This window comes from Sus scrofa, unplaced genomic scaffold, assembly GCF_000003025.6.
Source record: "Sus scrofa isolate TJ Tabasco breed Duroc unplaced genomic scaffold, Sscrofa11.1 Contig627, whole genome shotgun sequence".
NCBI classification, from domain to species: domain Eukaryota; kingdom Metazoa; phylum Chordata; class Mammalia; order Artiodactyla; family Suidae; genus Sus; species Sus scrofa.
The window spans coordinates 113,558-136,845 of record NW_018085270.1 but is presented as its reverse complement, the minus strand read 5'-3'; the positions used below and the strand labels follow the sequence as shown (position 1 = coordinate 136,845).

The 23,288-nt window shown below is 39.9% G+C and overlaps 1 protein-coding gene and 1 pseudogene across 1 annotated transcript; one reads left to right on the top strand and one right to left on the bottom strand.

Annotated features, from left to right (window-relative positions):
- Positions 1–7,139: 7,139 nt before the first annotated feature.
- LOC110259008 (olfactory receptor 10C1-like) lies at positions 7,140–8,144 on the bottom strand. The gene has a single exon (XM_021082306.1). It carries the CDS (start codon positions 8,100–8,102, stop codon positions 7,140–7,142), a length of 963 nt encoding a protein of 320 aa, XP_020937965.1. The 5' UTR covers positions 8,103–8,144.
- Positions 8,145–11,717: 3,573 nt separating this feature from the next.
- LOC100520140 lies at positions 11,718–22,052 on the top strand (annotated as a pseudogene).
- The last annotated feature ends 1,236 nt before the right edge of the window (positions 22,053–23,288 follow it).

Genomic DNA, 23,288 nt, shown 5'->3' with positions numbered 1-23,288 from the left:
GTCTTTGTGAACTGTTCTACATGTAGATACGTTTTTTTGATGTGTTTTTCGGCGAAGGTGAGTACAATGTCTTACCCCTTCGACATCTTTATCCTTCTCTAGAATCTCTGGACATTTAAATTAATTCTTCCAGTTCATGAGTGTAGAATATACTTGCATTTATTTGTGTGTTCTTCAGTTTCTTTCTTCAGTGTCTTTTATTTATTTTATTTTTTCAGGCCACACCAGCAGCACATGGAGGTTCCTAGGCTAGGGATCGAGTTGAAGCTGTACCCGCTGGCGTATGCCCCAGCCACACCAATGCCAAATCTGAGCAGCATCTGTGACCTACATCACAGGTCATGGCAATGCAGGATCCTTAACCCATGGGAGCGAGGCCAGGGATTGAACCTGCATCCTCGTGGATACTAGTCAGATTTGTTTCTGCTGAGCCACAATGGGAACTCCTCATCAGTATTTTACAGTTTTCAGTGAACTTGTTTTTCACCTCCTTGCTTAAATGTATTTCTAAGTATTTTATTCTTTTTGATGCAATGGTATATGGGGTTGCTTTCTTAATTGCTCTTTCTAGTAGTTGTTAGACCACAATTTTAAATAGAGTTAAGTTAGACCAAAGCTAGTTTGAAGGTTGTGGAGAATTTCATGTGAATTTCTTGAATATCTTACATTGTTCATTTGTAGAATTCTCAAATAAGGTATAATATTTCTGGGTTTAAACAATAAATAAGGGGACACAAAGATGAGTTGAAGAGAGAAGAAAGAACCATAAGTGGTCTTTCCAGTGAGGAAGAATAAAATGACAGTAAAAATCCTTAAAATATTTAATAATTTCCTAATATCAAGACTAAGAGCCCGTCTTTTCCCTCTCTCACACACACACAAACACATAACATCCCACATAATAGTAGTCTGATTTGTGTACCAACATTAAGATTTAAAAGTTATCCACATAATCCATGAGTACATTACTTTGAAAAGCAAGTTCAAATGTACTGAATAACATGTACAAATAGATACATCTCCCTTTAAACAGCCTCTCCCCATGGCCCATAATCTCACTGTCCTTTCTGTAAAGGAAACCACTAGTATCATGTGGGTGTGTATTGTTTCACTTTACAAGTGTGATGGGTATATTTCATTCTCTTTCATCCCTCACCCAGATACACTCTTTATCCCACTGTGTATGTTGTACTCTATGCTCTACTCAAGAGTCTGAATCAAAAGGTGTCCTTGATATATAGCTTCCATTATAGTCAATGGGGGTCACCAGTTGAGGATTAGAGAAAGAGAGAACAGCTAGTTTGGTTTATTTTCCCTTGGCTCCCTCTCAGCTGGGACACCTGAGATGGCCTATATTGCTCAAGCAAAAGTCATAGCTCTTGGAGATAGCTGTGTATTACGGTTTCTTTTTTTCTGGTTTCCAGTACCACTTCCCCACTTTGTTGCTTCAGGCCTTGGGTGTGTGACAGACGTCCACTCTGGCTAGTTCCAGGGTAGTACATGTACAGTACACATATAGATGCCCCTTGTTGGGGTTCTAAATCCTTCTCATGCCTTTGTTGATACTTCCTTTTTTCAACTTCCCTCATTTTCCCAGGTGGAGCGTGCCAACTATTTTATGCTGGGATTATAGCTGATATAACTCTCCTTTTACAGATGGACCAAGATCATTCCATGCTTCACAACCTTTTTTTTTTTTTTTTTTTTTTTTTTTTTGTCTTTATATGGCTGCACCCGCGGCATATGGATGTTCCCAGGCTAGGGGTCAAATTGAAGCTATAGCTGCTGGCCTATGCCACAGCGACAGCAACGCCAGACCTGACCCATGTCTGTGACCCACACCACAGCTCACAGCAGTGCCGGATCCTTAACCCACTGAGTGAGGCCAGGGAGTGAACCCGCAACCCCATGGTTCCTAGTCAGATTCGTTTTGGCTGCACCATAATGGGAGCTCCCATGCTTCAGAACTTTTGAAATCACCATTTCTCCTGCCTCAAATGCTCTTGGAGTTCCCATCATGGCTCGGTGGTGAATGAATCTGACTAGGAACCATGAGGTTGTGGGTTCCATCCCTGCCCTTGCTCAGTGGGTTAAGGAACCAGCGTTGCTGTGCACTGTGGTGTAGGTCCCAGACGCGGCTCGGATCCGTGTTGCTGTGGCTCTGGTGTAGGCTGGTGGCTACAGCTCTGATTGGACCCCTAGCCTGGGACCCTCCATATGCCGTGGGAGCGGCCGAAGAAATGGCAAAAAGGCAAATACATAAATAAATAAATAAAAAATAAATAAAATGCTCTTTCCCTGATTTCATCCTGGCCAGCTCCTTCCTGTCTTTCAGTTTTGAGCTTAAAGATCCCTTCTAAGAACGGATACCCAAAATGAATTTACTTCCCAGTTTCTCTATAGCATAATCTTTTAAGTTTCATCAAAAGAGTAGTTTCTAAGTTATTTTACTTTCCAATTCTCTCTCTGAAAGATGTAAATTTTATGACAGTAGTAGCTCAAAAATTCTAGTGAAATTATTATTATAGACATGATTTTTATAGACATACATGCACACACATTTTCGATGGCACAGAAATTGTCAAATCAATAATTTAAAAAAGATACATATTTTTACAAATCTCTGATATGCTTTTGCTGCCTTCTATATGTTTGGTATGTTTTGTTTCTGTTTTTATTATTCCCAAATTAGTTGGTAATTTCCCTTGTAATTTCTTCTGAGACATTTATTATTTGGAAGTGCATTGTCTAATTTCTCTGTACTCATGTTTCTCAACATTTTTGTTATCCATTGCATCTCATTCTGTTTTGTTTAGAGGACATACTTTCAGTCATTTTACCTTTTTTGGGGGGGCTGTACCTATGGCATATGGGAGTTCCCAGTCTAGGGATAGAATTGAAGCTGCAGCTGCCAGCCAACCCAACTACAGCACAGTTCACAGCAACACCGGATCCTTAACCCACTGAGCGGGGCCAAGGATCGAACCCTCATCCTCATGGATAGTAGTCGGGTTTGTTACCACTGAGCTACTGTGGGAACTCCACTTTCAGTCATTTTAAATTTATTGTAACTTGTTTCATGGCCTGACCAATGATCGATTCTGTAGAATATTCCATATGCAATGAGAAATATGTATATTCTGCTTTTGTTGGGTGAAGTGTTCTGTAGATGTCTGTTAGTTTTATTTTGTTTATATTGTTCACATCTCTCTTTCCTTGCTGATAGTCTGTCTAATTGTTCTATCCATTGTTTTAAGTGGGGCATTGAGGTTCAACAGTTATTGTGGAGTTATCTATTTCTCCAGTTAGTTCTGTTACTTTTCATGGTATGTATTTTGGCAGTCTTTTATTAGATGCCATATCTATCCATATCTTCTGGATGGATAGATCAAATGTAACATTATAAAAATTTTTTGACTGTAATAACAATTCTTGTCTTTATGTCTAAATTTTCTGATATCCACAAAACTGTTAGTGCTCTCTTTTTTGCTTTATTTATTAATTTTTTGGAGTACAGATGTCTCAGAATATTATAGAAGTTTCAGGTGTACAGCATAGTGATTCACTACTTTTATAGGTTATATGCTATTAAAATTGTTGCAAGATAATGGCTATAATTCTCTGTGTTAGACAATAAAACCTGGGTTTCTTATCTATTTTATAGGTAGTAGTTTGTATCTATTAATCTCATACCCCTCTCTTGCCCCTCCCCTCTTCCCTCTTTTCACTGGGAACCACTAGTTTGTTCTCTGCATTTGTGAATCTGTTTTTGTTTTCTTAAATACGTTCATTTTTTTTTATTTTTTAGATTCCATATATAAATGATAGCGTGGTGTGTTTGTAAATATGTCACATCAATATGTCTTCTTTATCTCCTTTATCCGTTCAAGTATTGATGCACACTAAGTGGGCACCCATATCTCGGCTATTGTTAATAATGCTGCTCTGAACATTAGGGTGCCTGTATCTTTTCAAATTCATGTCTTTGTTTTCTTTAGGTATCTACCCAGAAATGGAATTGCTGGATCATGTGGTCGTTCTATTTTTGGTTTTTTGAGAAATCTCCGTAATGTTTTCCATAATGGCTGCACAAATTTACATTTCTACCAAGAAAGGACAAGGGTTTCCTTTTCTCCATATCCTCACCAATATGTGTTATTTGTGTGGTTTTTGATTATTAACATTCTAGTAGATATGAGGTGATATCTCATTGTAGTTTTGTTTTACATTTATCTAATAATTAGTGATGTTGAACATCTTTCTATGTGCCCGATAGCCACGTATATGTCTTCTTTGGAACAATGTCTTTTCGGATCTTCCACCCATTTCTGGATTTTTTTTTTTTTGATATTGAGTTGTATGAGCTTTTTATATATTTTGGCTCTTAGCCCCTTATCCATCGTATCATATAGGCTTGAGTATTGTCTTCTATTCAGTAGGTGGTCTTTTTTTGTAGATCATTTTCTTTGCTATGCAAAAGCTTTTAAGTTTAATTAGTCCTATTTGTGTGTTTTTGGTTTTATTCCTTTTGCCTTAGCATGTGGATCCAAAAAGAATTGCTATGATTTATGTCATTAGAATGTTCTGCCTATGTTCTAGAGTCTTATGGTTTCAGGTCTTACGTTAAGGTCTTTAATCTATCTGGAGTTTGTTTTTGTATAGGATGTGGAGAAATGTTTTAATCTTACTATTTTACATGCAATTGTCCAGTTTTGGATCTTTTGAAGACTATAAAACTTATCAAAATTAGTAAGGGAAACAAAAAGGATTGTGCTGTAAAATTGTTATTAACTTTCTTTTTTTCTTTGTTGCTGTTAGGGCCACACTTGTGGCATATGGAATTTCCCAGGCTAGGAATCGAATCGGAGTCCCAGCTGCTGGCTTATGCCACAGCCACAGCACTGGGCTATCTTAGCTGTGTCTGTGACCCACCCCACAGCCCATGGCAATGCTGGATCCTTAACCCATCGAGTGAGGCCAGGGATCAAACCTCCATCCTCATGGACACCAGTGGGGTTCGTTACTGCTGAGCCACGACTGGAACTCACAACTTGCTTTAATTTTTAAAAATCATTCATTTTTCTTGATTAATCAACATATTTATAAATAATAATCTCTAATGCATGCAGATAATTCCTGCCTATTTCTGCAGCATAATTGTTAATTAGTTATTTTTTGCATGTTCAGATTATTTTTATCCTTTATTAACGGCACATAGATCTAAATACAAACCACAATGTATTAAGTTTCGGTCTTCAGTGAATCAGACAGCTTTTGCTAAAATGGGCATATCTGGCAAAACAGACAGCTTGGTCATTAGTAACCATCACTACTATCCCCTGGCTGTAGAATTATCACATCTTCTTTTTCTTTTCCAGCTTTATTGAGATGAAATCGACAAATAAAATTGTGAAGACTTAAGGTGTATAATGTGATGATACATATATCAAATATATATCCCTCGATGTATGTATCCATTGTGAGATGACCACCACGATCGAGTTAAGTAGCACATTTGTTGCAGCATGTGGTTATCTTTTGTGTATGTGTGTGGTCAGAAGAGTTAAGATCCGTTCTGTTAGCAAACTTCAAGTACATAATTCAGTGTTATTAACTACCGTCACCATGCTGTGTGTTAGATCCCCAGAACTCATTCATCCTATGCTGTAGGTTGTCACGGTAGCTGTCACAGTTCTCCATTCCTTGTCCTATACCCACTGCTATGTGGGTAGCTGAGAATCTCTCATAGATCACAGCACCTCCCTGAGAACGAAATGTTCAAAGCCAAGGTAATGTTCCTATAGATGCCTCAAGCGACTAGACTGTGTTATAACGATGTCCATTTATCTTAGGAGCAAGTTTTCGGATCATTTCCAAATGTATTTGGTCAGGATTCATCTGTACCTATGTCAATCTGTACCTGAAAATGTTTAAAATTATTTATATTATTTAGTGTTAGTTCAGTTTTCTTCTTCCATCCTTGAATTTAAATAGGAGTTCTCCTTCTTTTGAAAAACATTTTCACCATGAGGAATCTTGGTGAAAATTTCCCCTAATTTTCTTTTAATAGTCTGCAACAGATATTTCTGATGTGTTTTTTTGGTTTTTTTAGGTGCCCAAACCTGGGATGAACCAGGGACCTTTTGGATTACGTTTAAAGTCTTAATAATTTTCTTTTTTTTGGATGTTTACATATTTTTATAGTACACACAACTCAAAAAGGAACTATTTAACTCTATGTCGTGTACCAATAATTAAGATTGAAGAATTTTGAAACCTTTTTATGGAAGGAAGTAATGCACATTACAGAGCTAATAGGGCATAAAGAGCCATGTGAGACACACATATGTGGAAGCAGTACCCCAGTGACCACCGCAGAAGTCATACAGACCCCTCAGGGGCTCGAAAATGCCTAAGAGTTTAGAGTGAGAACTTGTTAGGCTTCTGAGATATAATCTGGCAATTTGTGCTTTTAGCCTATACTTTAGCCTAAATGGGAACATTTTGGGAAAGCTGCCTAGTGTTGGACTCATCTATTAAAATTCTTTGGTATCCAACTTCCTTCCAGAATTTGGTAATAAGAACTTTAACTGTGAGTACAGAGGTATCTCCAAAATAACAATCACTGTTATTCAAGAAGGTTCTTACAAAACAGATTGACAAGTACAGTTCTTCCCTTCTTTCTTCTTTCCCTCCTTCCTTCCTTCTTTCCTTCCGCTCCCCGTCTTTATTCCTTCCTTTTTTTTTTCTTTTTTTTTTTGTCTTTTTGCTTTTTGTTGTTGTTGTTGTTGCTATTTCTTGGGCCGCTCCCTCGGCATATGGAGGTTCCCAGGCTAGGGGTCAAATCGGAGCTGTAGCCACCGGCCTATGCCAGAGCCACAGCTTCCCGGGATCCGAGCCATGTCTGCAACCTACACCAGAGCTCATAGCAACGCCGGATCATTAAGCCACTGAGCAAGGGCAGGGACCGAACCCGCAACCTCATGGTTCCTAGTCGGATTCGTTAACCACAGCTCCACGACGGGAACTCCCTCTTTCTTTCTTTCTTTCTTTCTTTCCTTTCTCTCTTTCTGTCTCTCATTCCTCGTAGGTTGACTCTACATCTTTTTCAAAGGGCAACTTGTGTGGTCCTCTGGTATCTACCTATGAGCCAATACTTTTTTCTTGCCTACAGTTCTCCTAAGAGCTACCTTGACTTCCTTGTTCCGTAAACTGTAGATGATGGGGTTGAGCATGGATGTCACCATGGTATAGGAGAGGGCTAGGAGTTTATCTATTCCTGGTGAATGGCTAGCCTTCGGTCTCAAGTAGGTGACAGATGCTGAGCCATAGAAGAGTGTTACTACAAGTAAGTGGGAAGAACAGGTGGAAAGAGCTTTTCGGCGACCCTCAGGTGAGGGTATGCTGAGCACGGCAGCTAGAATTCTGCCATAAGAAGCAATGATGAGTAAAAATGGGCTGGAAATGCAAAGGGTGGCCGCAACAAAGACTGCAGCCTCATTATGGGAGGTATCCCCACAGGCAAGTGCCAGGATAGGCGGGAGGTCACAGAAGAAGTGGTCTATTTCACAGGGGCCACAGAAGTCCAGGGAGAAAATGTAGTTGGTCTGGCCCAAGCCTACCATGCATCCCACTCCCCAAGAAACCATTGCCAGATGGACACACACTCCACGACTCATTCGTGTTGCATAGTGAAGTGGGGAGCATATGGCCATATAGCGGTCAAAAGCCATGGCGGCCAAAAGACAGCACTCACTGATACCAAAAAATGCGAAGAAAAACATCTGTGTGGCACACCCCTCCCGAGAGATTCCTCGGGCCTCGCTCACAAGGCTCTGCAGCATCTTGGGTATGACAGAGCACGTGTAGCCGATCTCCAAGAGAGACAGGTTGGCCAGGAAGAAGTACATGGGGGTGTGGAGGACCGGGTTGGTCCAGATGGCAGTGGCTATGAGAGCATTGCCCATCAGTGATGCTAAGAACATGAGCAGGATGAGGGTAAATAAAAGGAAACACTGTTCAGTGACCTCAGAGAATCTGGCAAAGGCAAAGCGTTTGACAGACATGCTGTTGTCCTGCCACAAGGAACAATTGAAGGTCATGCCTGAAAAAAAGAAGGCAAGGTCATCATCAAGAGTCTTTCACATAGAAATCTGAACCATTCTCTTACTCTTAACAAGGTCTCGTGTGTCAGAGAGATAGATTTCTTTTCTGCATTTCTAAAACTCAAAATTTGGAAGTTACCCTCATCTTGAAACCAAATCCTATTCCATGTTCACTCTCCTAGTTGATTTGTTGTAAATAATTAGTAAGCAGGCATGAAATGGAAAACAGTTTAGTAAAATTTTCTCTCTCATCCCTCCATTTTACCAGTTGCCAAATACTACCAAATAAAGGTCCTCCCATACCTACCTATTTCTTTCCTACTCTTTAGTCACTGACTTGCTTTCTTTACTCATTTATTCACAAGTATTTATTAAGCACAGTGTATTTTCAAAGTATTTTTCAGTTTCTGTTGTAGGTCCTGGATTCAACAAAGAAGGAAAAAAGAACAGAAATAAATGGACTGGTTCAGAATTCTGTTAAATATGAAATAACAAACATTATATGATTACAGGGAACCTTAGCATCTATGACTGCTGAAAAAATGTGCTCACATATGAGGTATTCTATTATAATGCATTTACACTTATATTAAAGCCTTTAGAAACATTTCCCTTTTGTTGTTATTAATTAACTTAATATAATGTAATATTTATCTTTTCTATGTGGCACCAAAAGTCAGTTGAGGGCATGATAAAGAAAATAGAGACAAGTTTATTTATTTCTTTTAACCCAAAATATTTTCTTTCTTTCTTTAATTTTTTTTTCTTTTGCTTTTTAGGGCCACACCCATGGCATATGGAGGTTCCCAGGCTAGGGTTCCAATTCAAACTGTAGCTTTTGGCAGTGGAAATCAAACCCAGGTAATGTACATGAGGACATGGATTAGATCCCTGGCCTCACTCAGTGGCTCAAGGATCCAGCCTTGCTGTGAGCTGTGGTGTAGGTTGCAGATGTGGCTTGAATCCTGCCTTGCAGTGGCTGTCACGGAGGTTGACAGCTGCAGCTCCGATTTGACCCCTGGCCTGGGAACTTCCATATGCTGTAGGTGCAGCCCTAAAAAGAAAGAAAGATACCAAAAGACAAAATAAGAAATTAACATGCACTTTATCACCATCAGAAACTCTTGCCCTTTAGAAATGTCATGTTAATGAACTCATTGGACACTGTATGCAGTATTCTCTAATATTGCCAGTCTATAAAAATAACCTATATTAAGAATCAGCCATCAACCAAATAATGCACCATGATACTAATCTAAAGATATAGGAGTTTCATGCCCAATGATACACCGTGTTTGTAGATGCCTACTCAATGTGATGAAAGATCAAGTGCCGTTGAACATTGACAAGATTCTGCAGGTTTAAATCTTGAGATGGAGTTTCAGTGATAGGTGGATGTATGAAAAAGTAAATAGAGGAAAGAGACAAGATCATTTCAATAGCTCATGGCTTTCTTCATGTGCCAGCTTCCCCAGCCCAAGATCCACGACATGTACCTTGTCTACAGCTCTGCTTTGGAAATAACCCAGCAGAAGTGATTCATTTGGAGCCAGCTCCACATAACTAGAACTGTTGCTTAACTGACTCAGTCCCTTATTAGTCTCTATTGTCATGATGAAATGTTTCTTTAGTTCCTATCGGCCAGAGGAAATCATGTGATACATTACTAGATGTTTTACCTGAAATGCTTAGTGCAGTGCCTGGAATATAAGAAAAACTCAGTAAATATTAGTCTCCATTATTCTAAACGGTCATTTCTAAAATGCTTGAATCATAGGTACAATTTAAATAAACTGGCCATTGAATATGGCAGAGATGATTTCCCATTGCTTTCCACCGTTTATCCGTAGTTATTTCATCGAGGACCTAATATCTAGCTGAGTGATGCCTTAATATAACCCAGCAGAAACTATTTTATCATTTGATTACAGGATAATCGAGGCATTTCCAATTACCTGAAGATAAGACATATATCTGTTTCCTGTAAAGTATTAGTTTAGAACAACTTACAGTAGTTTTATGACAGGAGTACTGGCAAGTCTTCAGAGAGGGGAGAAACTAACCGATTAAAATAATGTCCGGAAGTGAATAATGCTTTGAATGCTGGCTATTCGTTTTCAAGCTTTCATCCACCATCTTCCACAGCACTGTTAAAACATCAGTTATATCACATACCTTCACTCATCATTTTTGAGGGAAGAAAGTAGATGGTATTTGCTTCTGATGAGCCACTTCCTATTTTGTCTGCACAGTCTCCTTATAACCTCCCCAAATTCAGAGGATGTAAAGCTCCCCAATCCTTACTTACTTCTAAAACTAAGCACTGAGAAGCTTTTGTTGTAGTCAGAACCACGTCTGATGCCAGGAAGACTGTGTCTCCTGAGAGAGCATTATGTCCTTCCTCACAGTGCCCTCAGCCACACACACACACACACACACACACATACACACACACACACACACACAGACACACACAAGCATGTAGGGTTGTGCTGATTACATAATATATTTGACCCTTTCTCATCCTGAAAAAAAGGAATGTGAATATGTTTTACTTCATTTCTTCTCCTTGTTCTGAATCCTTATCATGCTTCCCTTCCCCTGAGAGATATTTTCTTCTAACAAGAGGGTCAGGAATAGTTTGATTCTGTCTCTGAGGAATTGCCATGGACCTGTCTGCCTCTATTTGTTGTTGGTTATGAACATTTAGGTAGCAAAATAAATAAATATAAAAGGTAATGTAAAAACAAGAGTATCTTTCTGTATAGCGCTGGGAGCTATACCTAGTCACTCATGATGGAGTATGATGGAGGATAATGTGAGAAAAAGAATGTATATGTGCATGTGTGACTGGGTCACTTAGCTGTACGGTAGAAAATTGACAGAACACTGCAAACCTGTTATAATGGAGAAAATAAAAATTACTGTTTTAAAAAAGAGATGCTTGAGAAAATGCTTTGGCAAAGATGCTGTAGTTTGGCTGCTTCTAGTGTCTATAGTCCTGGATAAATACTCCTCTATTTCTACAAGTAATGAAATAGCATTGATTGAACATGCAGTATTTTAGGTGCTTTACATGTCATTGCAGTTTTAGTTTAATCATCACAATTAATCAGCAATACATTAGTTTCTTTGTTAACGATGAAGAAGTTGAGTTTCAGCACAGCACAGGGAACTTTATCCAATCTCTTGGGATTTGGGACCATGATGGAAGATAGTGTGAGAAAAGTCATGTGTATATATATATGTATGACTGGTCACCTTGCTGTCCAGCAGAAATGTATACAGCACTGTAAATCAACTACACTTTAATAAAAAATAAAATGAAAAAAATGAAAGTAAAAGCAAATCCATGGTAAAATACGAATAACCCATATTATAGATTACTGCTATGACAGACTGTATGCACAATGTGATAGTAATACAAGTGAAATCTAGCCAAATATTTGACCCCTTTATACTATTAATATGAAATACTGAGATTTACAATTAAGTTTGAATTTAAAGAAGTAGTCATCAAAATAATTATGAAAATGACATAAGTAAGGTTCACACCACATGATATTGAAGCAGTTAGTATTTTTCTGGGATTCTCTCCCCAGATAATAAGAAATGAGTGACAACGGAAAAAAAATCGATGCAACTTGTCGAGGGTACTTTGTTCTACTGGGTTTTTCTAATTGGTCTCATCTGGAGATAATACTTTTTGTGGTTATCTTGATGTTGTACTTGTTGACATTGTAGGCAACCTGTACATCCTTATCTTGTTGTACCTGGACTCATGTCTGTACACAGCCATGTATTTCTTCTTCTCAAATGTCTCTTTTCTGGGTCTCTGCTATACCACCAGCCCCATCCCTCAGTGGCTGATCAAGCTTTGGGGTCCAGAAAAAAAACATCCAGGAGATTGACAGAAGCTAAATATTCTCCTACAGATCTAGTGACCACAGTATGAAAAACATTGGAACTTTGTACAGACTTCTCTAGCCTAGGTTGTTGGGCATTTCCCACCTTTTGATAACTGGGTTTTTCTGCTCGTATTGGATCCCTGTTTAAATTCTCTCTCCAGTAGGAAAATTTAAACTCTGAATATATAACCATGTAATAATATTAATATTTAGATATTTATTACATACATAATATTTGATATACATTGAATGGAACTGGAATGATACATGCCAAGCTCATAATATTAGTTGTCTCTGGGTTTGGTTTTGGGTCAGAGAGTAATAGTTAAAGGACACTGGTTTTTCTCTGTGATATTTTATGTGCTAGAAAATGCTGGAAATAAATATGACAAAAGTAATAGTTGATGATTCTGAGTGGTGGAAATGTAGGTTTTCTTTGGGTGTGTAATATTTTAAGTATCTGAAATATCATTTGTTGTATGTGGACTTATTAACAGAGAATTAAAGTAGAGTTGTCTGTTAAAATATCAGTTCAAGTTAAAATTCACCCCGATGGTAATAGTAGTTCATATGTATGGAGTAATTATGTACTAAGCACTGTGGAAAATGTTTTATATTTTCCTTGTGGAATTCGTACAACAATCAGGACCAAGGACACATAAAGACTGTTTTCTGGTACCTGTCTTAAACAGAAAGCAAAACACCCAATTGCTCTCTTAAAATCACAATTTTTAAAATGATATCACTTATACGTGCAATCTTAAATATAGCACAAATGAACGTAGCAACAAAACCGAAACAGACTCAGAGACTTGGAGAACAGACTTGTGGTTGCCAAGGGGGAAGGGGAGAGAGTGGGATGGACTAGGAGTTTGGAGTTAGTAGATGCAAACTATTACATTTAGAAAGGATAAGCAGTGAGGTCCTACTGTATAGCTCAGGGAACTATACTGTTTCTTGTGACAGAACATGATGGGAAGATAATATGAGAAAAAGAATGTATTTATATAAGTATGGCTGGGTTGCTTTGCTTTATAGCAGAAATTGGTTCAACATTGTAAGCCAACTCCACTTATTAAAAAAATGTAATCTTATAATTTCCAAACCCAGATTTTCTTTCTATAGATGGCATATATTCGCTAGAAACAATGTAATGATTTAAAAATGTTTATGAATTCATAACCTCATCAGATATTTTTACAGTAACATGTCAGTTCTTGGATATAGTCTTATTTTATTTTTTATATATTATGGTAAATCCCTTGACAAGACATCACGGGAAATTATTCATAAAAATGTTTTGGAACACATTTTTTCCCCTACTGTACAGCATAGTGACCCAGTTACACAAACATGTACACATTCATTTTTCTCACATTGTCATGCTCTGTCATAAGTGACTAGACCTAGTTCTCAGTGCTTAACAGCAGGATCTCATTGCTAATTTACTCCAAAGCAATAGTGTGCATCTTAACACCATGTTCCCAATCCATCCCACTCCCTCCCCCTCCCCTAGGCAACCACAAGTCTATTCTCGAAATCCTTGATTTTCTTTTCTGTGGAAAGGTTCATTTGTGCTGTATATTAGATTCCAGATATCAGTGATGTCATATGGTATTTGTCTTTCTCTTTCTGACTTACTTCACTCAGGATGAGAGTCTCTAGTTCCATCCATGTTGCTGCAAATGGCCTTATTTTGTTCTTTTTTATAGCCAAGTAGTATTCTGTTGTGTATCTATACCACATCTTCCTAATCCAATTGTCTGTCAATGGACATTTGGGTTGTTTCCATGTCGTGGCTATTGTGAATGGAGCTGCAATGAACATGCGGGTACATGTGTCTTTTTCAAGGAAAGTTTTGTCTGGATATATGCCCAAGAGTGGGATTGCTGGGTCATATGGTAGTTCTACGTATAGTTTTCTAAGGTACCTCCATACCGTTCTCCATAGTGGTTGTACCAGCTTATATTCCTGCGAACAGTACAGGAGGCTTCCCTTTTCTCCACACCCCCTCCAGCATTTGTTGTATGTGGACTTATTAATGACGGCCATTCTGACAGGTGTGAGGTGGTATCTCGTGGTAGTTTTGATTTGCATTTCTCTCATAATCAGGGATGTTGAGCATTTTTTCATGTGCTTGTTGGCCATCGGTATATCTTCCTTGGAGAATTGTCTATTCAGGTCTTTTGCCCATTTTCCCACTGGGTTGTTGGCTTTTTTGCCATTGAGTAGTATAAGTTGCAAATTTTAAATAGTTAAGTTTTCAGAATTTTGGTGGTTACCTTCGGTGTTATAGTTTGAATGGTCTTCAAAGATTATTTTTAATGCCTTTTGCAGGGCTAAACTTGGCCTTGAAATTAGAGAAGTGGAGACAATTAACTCTAATTAGTAAAGCAATAATGTACAATGCAGTTTTTGTTTGTTTGTTTGTTTGTTTTTGCTTTTTAGGGCTGCCCCTGGGGCATATGGAAGTTCCAGGGTAGGGGTTGAATCAGAGCTACAGCTGCTTGCCTACACCACAGCCACAGCCATGCCAGATCCAAGGTGCCCCTGTGACTAACACCACAGCGCATGGCAATGCCTGATCCTCAACCCACTGAGAGAAGCCAGGGATTGAAACCGCAGCCTCATGGTTCCCAGTCAGATTCGTTTCTGCTGTGCCACTTCGGGAATTCCCATTCCCTAAATTTTTAAAATGAAAAACACATCCCAAAACTTCCCCTCAGTTTCTGGTGTGGTTTGCAATTACATCGACTCTGATGTCTTTGACTTTGTGTGTCTGTCATTCTTTATCTCCACCTCGACACAAACAGTAATACGGCATACATTCATTTGTCCTTAACCTACTGTCCAAGAAAGGAAGAACCAAGGATCATGTACATGTAAGGACTGTTAGTAAATAATTAGTGCCGCACAGAGTGAACCACCACAGAGCAAAATAAAACTTTTAAAAGCAAACCCAATAGTTTAGTTCTTTGAACCACCGTGTACTTACGGAAATCTTATTGTTTGCAACACTTCATGTAATACACTGGCCTCTCACTATCTAATTCAAGAAAACTGTGGGAGTTCCCATTGTGGCTCACTGGTACTGAACCTGACAAGTATCCTTGAGAAAGCAGGTTTGATCGCTGGCCCTGATCAGTTGGTTAAGGATCCAGTGTTGCTGTGAGCTGTGGTGTAGGTTGCAGATGTGGCTTGGATGCCAATTGCTGTGGCTGTGGTGTAGGCTGGCAGCTGCAGCTCCTATTGGACCCCTAGCCTTGGAACTTCCATATGCTGTGAGTGCAGCCCCCAAAGATGAAAAAAACCCCAAAATAAAACCCAGACTTTGACATTTCTTATCTCTTTTCTTTCTTTTTTGCTTGAAAACCATATACATTGAAGAAATATGTAGACTATTTTTCTTGGAATGCTATAGTTATAGCATACATATATATTGAATCCTAGCTCCATTACCATGATCTTCTAATTAATTTGTAATCGAAAACAAAGTTCAGTTAACAAAATCCCCTCAAAGATTAACACAGATTTTATTGTGTTTATTGTTTTGTACTTTTCAAACTACTTATGTGAATCTTATGCAACTTTATCACAAACCACAATGAGATATCTCCTCGTGCCTGTCAGAATGGCTATCATCAAAAACAAGACAAATAACAAACGTTGGTGAGGAGGTAGAGAAAAGGGAACCTTCCTGCACTTTGGTGGGAGTGTAACTTGGTAGAGCCACTATGGAAAACAGGGTATAGGTTCTCAAAAAATTGAAACTAGAAGTACCATATGACCCAATAATTCCACTCCTGGATATAGATCTGAAAAGAAGAAACACTAATCTGAAGAGATATATATACCCCAGTGTTCATAGCAGCATTATGTACAATTGCCAAGATGCAGAAACAACCTGTGTCTACCAACAGATAAATGGATAAAGGAGATATGATAGAGGACACACACACACACACACACACACACACACACACACACACACACCCAGTGGAATACTACTTAGCTATAAAAAGAAATCAGATTTTGCCATTTGCAGGAACATGGATGGACTTGGAGGCAATTATGCTGAGTGAAAAAGTCAAACAGAGAAAGACAAATATTGCATTACATCACTTATATGTGGACTCTAAAAATATAACAACCTAGTGACTCTAACAAAAAAGAAGCAGATTCACAAATGTAGAGAACAAACTAGTGAGAGGCGGCAAGTGGGTGTGGCAACATGGTGGTAGGAGACTGAGAGGTACAAACTATTGTGTGTAAAATAAGCTCAAGTATATATTTTACAACACAGAGAATATAAGCAGTATTTTATAACTAGAAATGGAGGATAACTTAAAATTGTGAATCACGCTATTGTACACCTGTTGACATCTAATATTGTACATAACTGTATTTCAGAAAAAATAAAGGGAGTTCCCATTGTGGCTCAGTGGTAAGGAACCTGACTAGTATCCATGAAGATGCAGGTTTGCTCCCTGGCCTCGCTCAGTGGGTTCAGTGATCCGGCATTGGCATGAGCTGTGGTGTAGGTCGCAGACGTGGCTCGGATCTGGTGTTGCTGTGGCTGTGGCGCAGGCTGGCAGTGCAGCTCCAGTTTGCTAGCCTTGGACTTCCATAGGCTGAGGGCGCAGCCCTAAAAAGACCAAAAAGAACACCCCCTGCCCCAAAAAAGAGAACAGAAAAGAGAGAAAATAAATTGCCTAACTTTGGCTTTTCACCAACAACAATAAAATCTGAAGGGAAGAAGACACATGGCTTGCCGAAGTTTAAATGACCTCTGTGTGGCAAAATCAAGGTAATGACAGTAGAGTTTTGGTTCTGAGGCCCTTTGTCGTGACCAGCAATGCCCAGGGTAAACTAGAAGGTCTGAAATCCTACCACTGCCATCTCTGAACCTTGAACCACTCTTTGGTACTTTGACACTCACACTGCACACATGAGCGTGGGTCACAGGCAACTTTACTGAAGAACTAAGAAGGAATCCAGCTTGTTCTCAGTGAAGAATGGAGACTAAATGCTGTGAAGGACCAGCTTCTTCTCTACCCCAGGAAGTTTCTGCTCCCCATCCAGACAGATGGCTCCAGTCCCCTCATACCCATTCCTGTGCAGCATATTCCCTAAACCCTGAGTGTGTCTCAGCAGTGCAGGCACAGATGTGTCATCAGATAATCACAGACACTAGCTCTGGCTTCCAGGCCAGATTCAGGTGTTTTATGCTCTTTTATTGGCCTCAGCGTCACATACTGTATTCTCTGTCTTACAAACATGGGACTGGAAGGTCACTGGTATCACATGCTATGACAACATTGAGTTGAAGCACACTAAGTTTTCAAATATAAGTCCATCATATTCCAATTACAATTCGACAACTAAAATAATAACACTTAGAGGAAAAAGTAGTACCTGGATTTACTATAGATTTCACAATGATAATACTTTACCATGGGAATCTGGCCTTGTCACTGCAGCAGCTCGGGTTGCTGCTGTGATGCAGGTTTCCTCCCTGGCCCGGTAACTTCCCCATGCCGCCAATGTGGCCAAAAATGATTTTTACCATGGGAGTAAAATTTTCTGTCTATAATAATGTCGTATTAACATATGTTTTAAATACTTTTCTGAAACATTGCAGAGTCTAATGCACACTTACGCCTAAGTGCTCCTGAGAGTATCTCCTAAAGACAGGATCTAATCCAGGATCACCGATTAGATGTTTGTGTTATGTCTCTTAGTGTGCTTTCTTTCTCACTCCACTGTGTCTAACCTTTTTTCCCCCACCCTCTCCCCGACTCAGGCCCTAGTGGTCTCTGGAACTCTTCCAAGTCATTGGAATCCTGAGTCTCACAATTTGAGTAGTCAATTGGTTTTATGATAGCTGTAAGACTATTTTTGTTTGTTTGTTTTTGCTTTTGAGGGCGGCACCCACTGCACAGGGAAGTTCCCAGGCTAGGAGTCGAATCGGAGCTGTAGTTGCTAGGCTATACCACAGCCACACCAATGCCTGATCCGAGCTGAATCTGCGACCTCCACCACAGCTCATGAAAATACCAGATCCTTAACCCACTGGCAAGGCCAGGGGTTGAACCTGCAACCTTATGGTCACTAGTTGGATTTGTTTCCGCTGTACCACAGTGGAACTCCTGGAAGACGGTTTTTGAACCAGAATTGTGATTTGCACTTACTTGAATCATCTCCCTTAGAGCAGGGTGCACTTCTGCCTTGCAGGTAGTTTTGCCATGCAGACCTGAGGACACCTCTCGTGAGAACAAAATCATGGGTAAGCCTTTTTGATTTCTTCCTTAAAGACAATCTCAAATACATGTTTGCATTTGTAGTATCTTTAGAGCTAGAGGTTAAAAGATTTTGCCGCTTTCCATTTATTCTTCAGGCAAGACATGCTTGGTTGGGAGAAGAAGAAAAGATTTTGGCTAACTTCCTTGCAAAGGCAATCTTGAGATTGTTCATGCAACCTATCAAGGATAGAATAGAGTATACTCCCACCTTCGCATGTAATATGAAATTTCCTTCGGCAGAGCTTCTCAGTGGTTAATGACAGTATTCTTCATGCTGGAATATACTGAACATATATGACTTGGAAATGTGAAGCAGTCTTGTACAAACAGCATGTTTCTGTGGCTTTTCCCTGCCACTACCCTCAACATTCTTTATCCTTAAATTTTTTGGTGTATTCCCTTAGGAAGTCCCAATATTTCAGAGTCTGGAAAACACTCACAATTCTGAAATTAGTTGTCTTTACAGGCCTTCAAGATGAAGAAGCAGTCAGAATAGCTCTTAACTGTCTCATAACTAAGCTTTTGACACAAATCTTGCTGGGTTTTTCCCTCCAAACTAAAAATTACCAATGCCTCTGTGTTTAAGACTAGGTTAGACAAAGGATATCTTTAATGAAAATGATTAGAGATATTATTTCACATCACAAAATTTTCATTTGTATTGCTCTCTGTGTGAGTGTGTGTGTGTGTGTGTGTGTAAAATTAAAAAACCCATTTGGCAACCAGCCGCCAATCAGGCAAATTGTAAAATTATTTAGAATTTTTTTCCAAACTGCATATACCAAAGTCTATTTGTCTCAAGAACTGGACCAAGCATCAGATGATTTTTTTTTTCAAATGGCTGCACCTGCAGCATATGGAATTTCCCAGGCTGGGGTTGAATTGGAGCTGCAGCTCTGCCCTGTGCCCAGCCACAGCAGTACCAGAACAAGCCATGTGCATCTGCAACCTATGGCTCAGCTTCTGGCAATGCTGGGTCCTTATGCTGAGTGAGGCCAGGGATCAAACCTGGATCCTCATAGAGACATTGGGTCCTTAACCCACTGAGCCACAACGGAAACTCCAGATGATCTTTTTTTTTTAATTAAAAATTAGATATGGGTTGGAGTTCCCGTCGCGGTTAAATTGGTTAACAAATCTGACTAGGAACCATGAGGTTGCAGGTTCGATCCCTGGCCTTGCTCAGTGGGTTAAGGATCCGGCATTGCCGTGAGCTGTGGTGTAGGTTGCAGACGTGAAGGTTGGTCTATGGAGTCATTGTTTTCTTTGGGCAACAGTGTATCATGTTGAAGGTATTCCTGAGACCCTGTTGTAACCAGGACAACTCCTTGAAGGGCATTACTTACCACTTTGGGATTTACCCTCCCAATGGCCCCAGTCAAGGAAAGCATGTCCCATTATTCTTTTGTTTCCATAAAACTCCATTTGCTCTAGGAGAAGGGGTCTGTCCCCCGAGACACTAAATGCTCTAATGCTCTTCCAGCTAAAACCAGGTCTTTTAGTAGACTCAGAATTCTCTGTTGTGTAGCATGATAACCATAGTAATTTTCGGACTCTGCTTTCCTAGTGTGATGTGGTAGGTTAGACTCTATGGTACATCCAGCCATCCCTTTATGTTGGTGATGTGAAAGAGATGAAAGCCAGAGATAAGTTTGGTCCCTACATAAAGTGACATCGATTGGGCAAATAGAGGGAGTATGATCAGACACAGAAAGGACAGAAGTGAAAGGAGTTGTAGTTGTTTGAGTGTTACTCAAGTGGTAATTTAAGAGTATTAAAGGAGTAACATAAGAGTAAAGTAAGCTGATTAGTGATATGGGGATGGGAAGGGGAAACTCATATCACCACTCTTTCCTCCATCATGTCGTATTTTTTTTTTTTTCGGTCTTTTTGCTATTTCTTTGGGCCGCTCCCGTGGCATATGGAGGTTCCCAGGCTAGGGGTTGAATCGGTGCTGTAGCCACTGGCCTACGCCAGAGCCACAGCAACGCAGGATCTGAGCCACGTCTGCGACCTACACCACAGCTCATGGCAACGCCGGATCGTTAACCCACTGAGCAAGGGCAGGGACCAAACCCACAACCTCATGGTTCCTAGTCGGATTCATTAACCACTACGCCACGATGGGAACTCCCATCATGTCGTATTTTTGAAAACCGAGATATTTCATTCCACAGTCTGTGAAAACAGTCTTTGATGAGGTCTTTATTTCTCACTCCCTGGTAAAATAAATTTAACCATAAAGTTCCTATCTTTACTTACATCTGGTAGTTTTATTTTTTTTGTCTCTTATCTCATATCCCTTCTAAATTCTTTAAGAATGCTGAAGGATGGTTCATGCAACAGATCAGTATATCCCAAACTGTACTTTTTGTTTTGTTTTGTTTTTGGTTTTTTTTAGGACCACATCTGAGGCACATGGAAGTTCCCAGGGTTAGAGGTTGAATCGGAGCTGTAGCTGCCGGGCTACACCACAGTCACAGCAGTGTGGGATCTGAGCTGCATCTGTGACCTACACACAGCTCATGGCAAGGCTGAATCCTTGACCCACTGAGTGAGGCCAGGGATTGAATCTACATCCTCATGGATACTTGTTGGGTTTGTTACCTGCTGAACTACAATGAGAACTCTGAATTTGATATTTTTGTGAGGGCAGGCCAGCTCTTTTGCCCAACTTGTCTCAGTGTGGGTTTGTCTCATATTTCTTCATTTTAAAAGTCAGGCTGTGCATTTTTGGCAGGCATATGACTGAAGTGACATTGTGTCCAGTTTAGAGCAACATGTCAGTAGTCACATACTGTTGGTTTATCTCAACATTGGCGACGTTAATATTGATTACTTGACTATGGTGATGTCCACCAGGTTTTCCTCTGGTAAAGCCTACTACTTTTCATTTTGTAATTAACAAGTAATTTGTGGGGAGATATTTTATTTTTATTTGATTTTTATTTTTGGCTGTGCCTGTAGCATGCTGAAGTTACATATTTCTGGGCTCTCTTTTCTGTTCCATGAACCTATATGTCTGTTTTTGATAATACCATGCTGTTTTGATGACCGTTGCTTTGTAGCATAATCTGAAATCTGAGAGGGTTATACTTATAGCTGTGTTCTTTTTTCTCGAAATTGCTTTGGCAGTTGTATTTCCATTTATTTTGAGTCTGTGTAATTCTTTTGTCAGGTAAAAGGAGTGAATGATGATGGAAAAACTCAATGCAACTTCTGGAGGCTACTAGGTTTTTCCAATTGGCCTCGTGTGGAAGTAGTACTCTTTGTGGTTGTCTTGATGTTTTACTTGATGACATTGACAGGCAACCTGTTCGTCATTATCTTATCATACCTGGACTCCCATCTGCACACTCCCATGTACTTCTTCCTCTCAAACCTGTCTTTTCTGGATCTCTACCAGCTTCATCCCCCAGTTGCTGGTCAACCTCTGGGGCCCAGGAAAAGCCATGTCTTATGTAGGTTGCATGACTCAACTTTACTTTTCCCTTGCACTGGGATCCACAGGATGTGAGCTGCTGGTGGTGATGTCCTGTGACCGTTATGCAGCTGTATGTAGACCTTTGCGTTACACTGTCCTCATGCACCCTCGTTTCTGCCATCTGTTGGCTGTGGCTTCTTGGGTAAGTGGCTTCACCAACTCGGCACTTCATTCCTCATTTACCTCCTGGGTACCCCTGTGTGGACATGGCCAAGCGGACCATTTCTTCTGTGAAGTTCCAGCACTGCTGTGACTGTCTTGTGTTGATACAAGACAGCTAATGAGCTGGCCCTCATGGTCAGGAGCTCCGTTTTTGTTGTCATACCTGTCATCCTCATTCTCAGCTCCTATGGTGCCATTGCCCGTGCTGTGCTGAGGATGCAGTCAACAGCTGGACTTCAGAAAGTCTTTGGGTCATGTGGAGCCCATCTTCTGGTTGTGTCCCTGTTTCTCATTCCAGGAATGTTTATATATCTCCAGCCCCCATCAGGAGGTTCTCAAGATCAAGGAGAGTTCATTGCCCTTTTTTATACTGTTGTCCCACCTAGCCTCAACCCTCTAATCTACATTTGAGAAACAAAGAGGTAAGAGGGGCAGTAAAGAGATTAATGGGGTGAGAGTAAGCCTGTGTACTTGTGACATGAATAGAATAATATCATATGATACCAGTGACCTTCCAGTCCCACGTTTGTAAACCAAAGAATACAGTATGTGACGCTGAGGCCAATAAAAGTGCATAAAACACCTGTATCTGGCCTGGAAGCCAGAGCTAGTGTCTGTGATTATCTGATGACACATCTGTGCCTGCACTGCTGAGATACACTCAGAAGAGATAACTGAGCATGTGTTTAGGGAATATGCTGCACAGGAATGAGTATGAGGGGACATGAACAAAGACTGGAGCCATCTGTCTGTGTTATTCAATCCATGATAGGTTGCATGAGCTTTGGTGTAGGTTGCAGAGGTGGCTCGGATCCCACGTTGCTGTGGCTCTGGTGTAGGCCGGTGGCTACAGCTCCGATTCGACCCCTAACCTGGGAACCTCCATATGCCGTGGGAGTGGCCCAAGAATGGCAAAAAGACACACACACACAAAAATTAGATACGGGTCACAGTTGGTTCTTGTTTGGAAGAACATGCCATTCTCCAACCAATAGTTTGCTTAGATTTTGATTGTACCAGAATGCATGCCAGAAAAGTTCAAATGATTCTTGTTTTTCTTACCTGGTAATGTCTTCACTACACAACACTGTTGATTTCTCATCATATTAATTCAGTATCAAGTAACAATAAAATCCTTTATTTGCTTAAAAACATAACTAATTTTTCAATGAAGTTTTAGGTTGAGTATGAATCCTAGAACTAAGTTTATTTTTGTAACTAAGGTACTTTTACTTTTTAATGATATAGATTCTGAGCATCAGAGAGCTACTTGTGTTCGTTGAAGTAATCAGTTGCTTTCCATTCTAGAAATATCAATTCTTTCTTT

What these genes read in the sequence shown, in the direction of transcription:
- LOC110259008 (XM_021082306.1), bottom strand. Translation starts at nt 8,102, where the DNA reads ATGACCTTCAATTGTTCCTTGTGGCAGGACAACAGCATGTCTGTCAAA.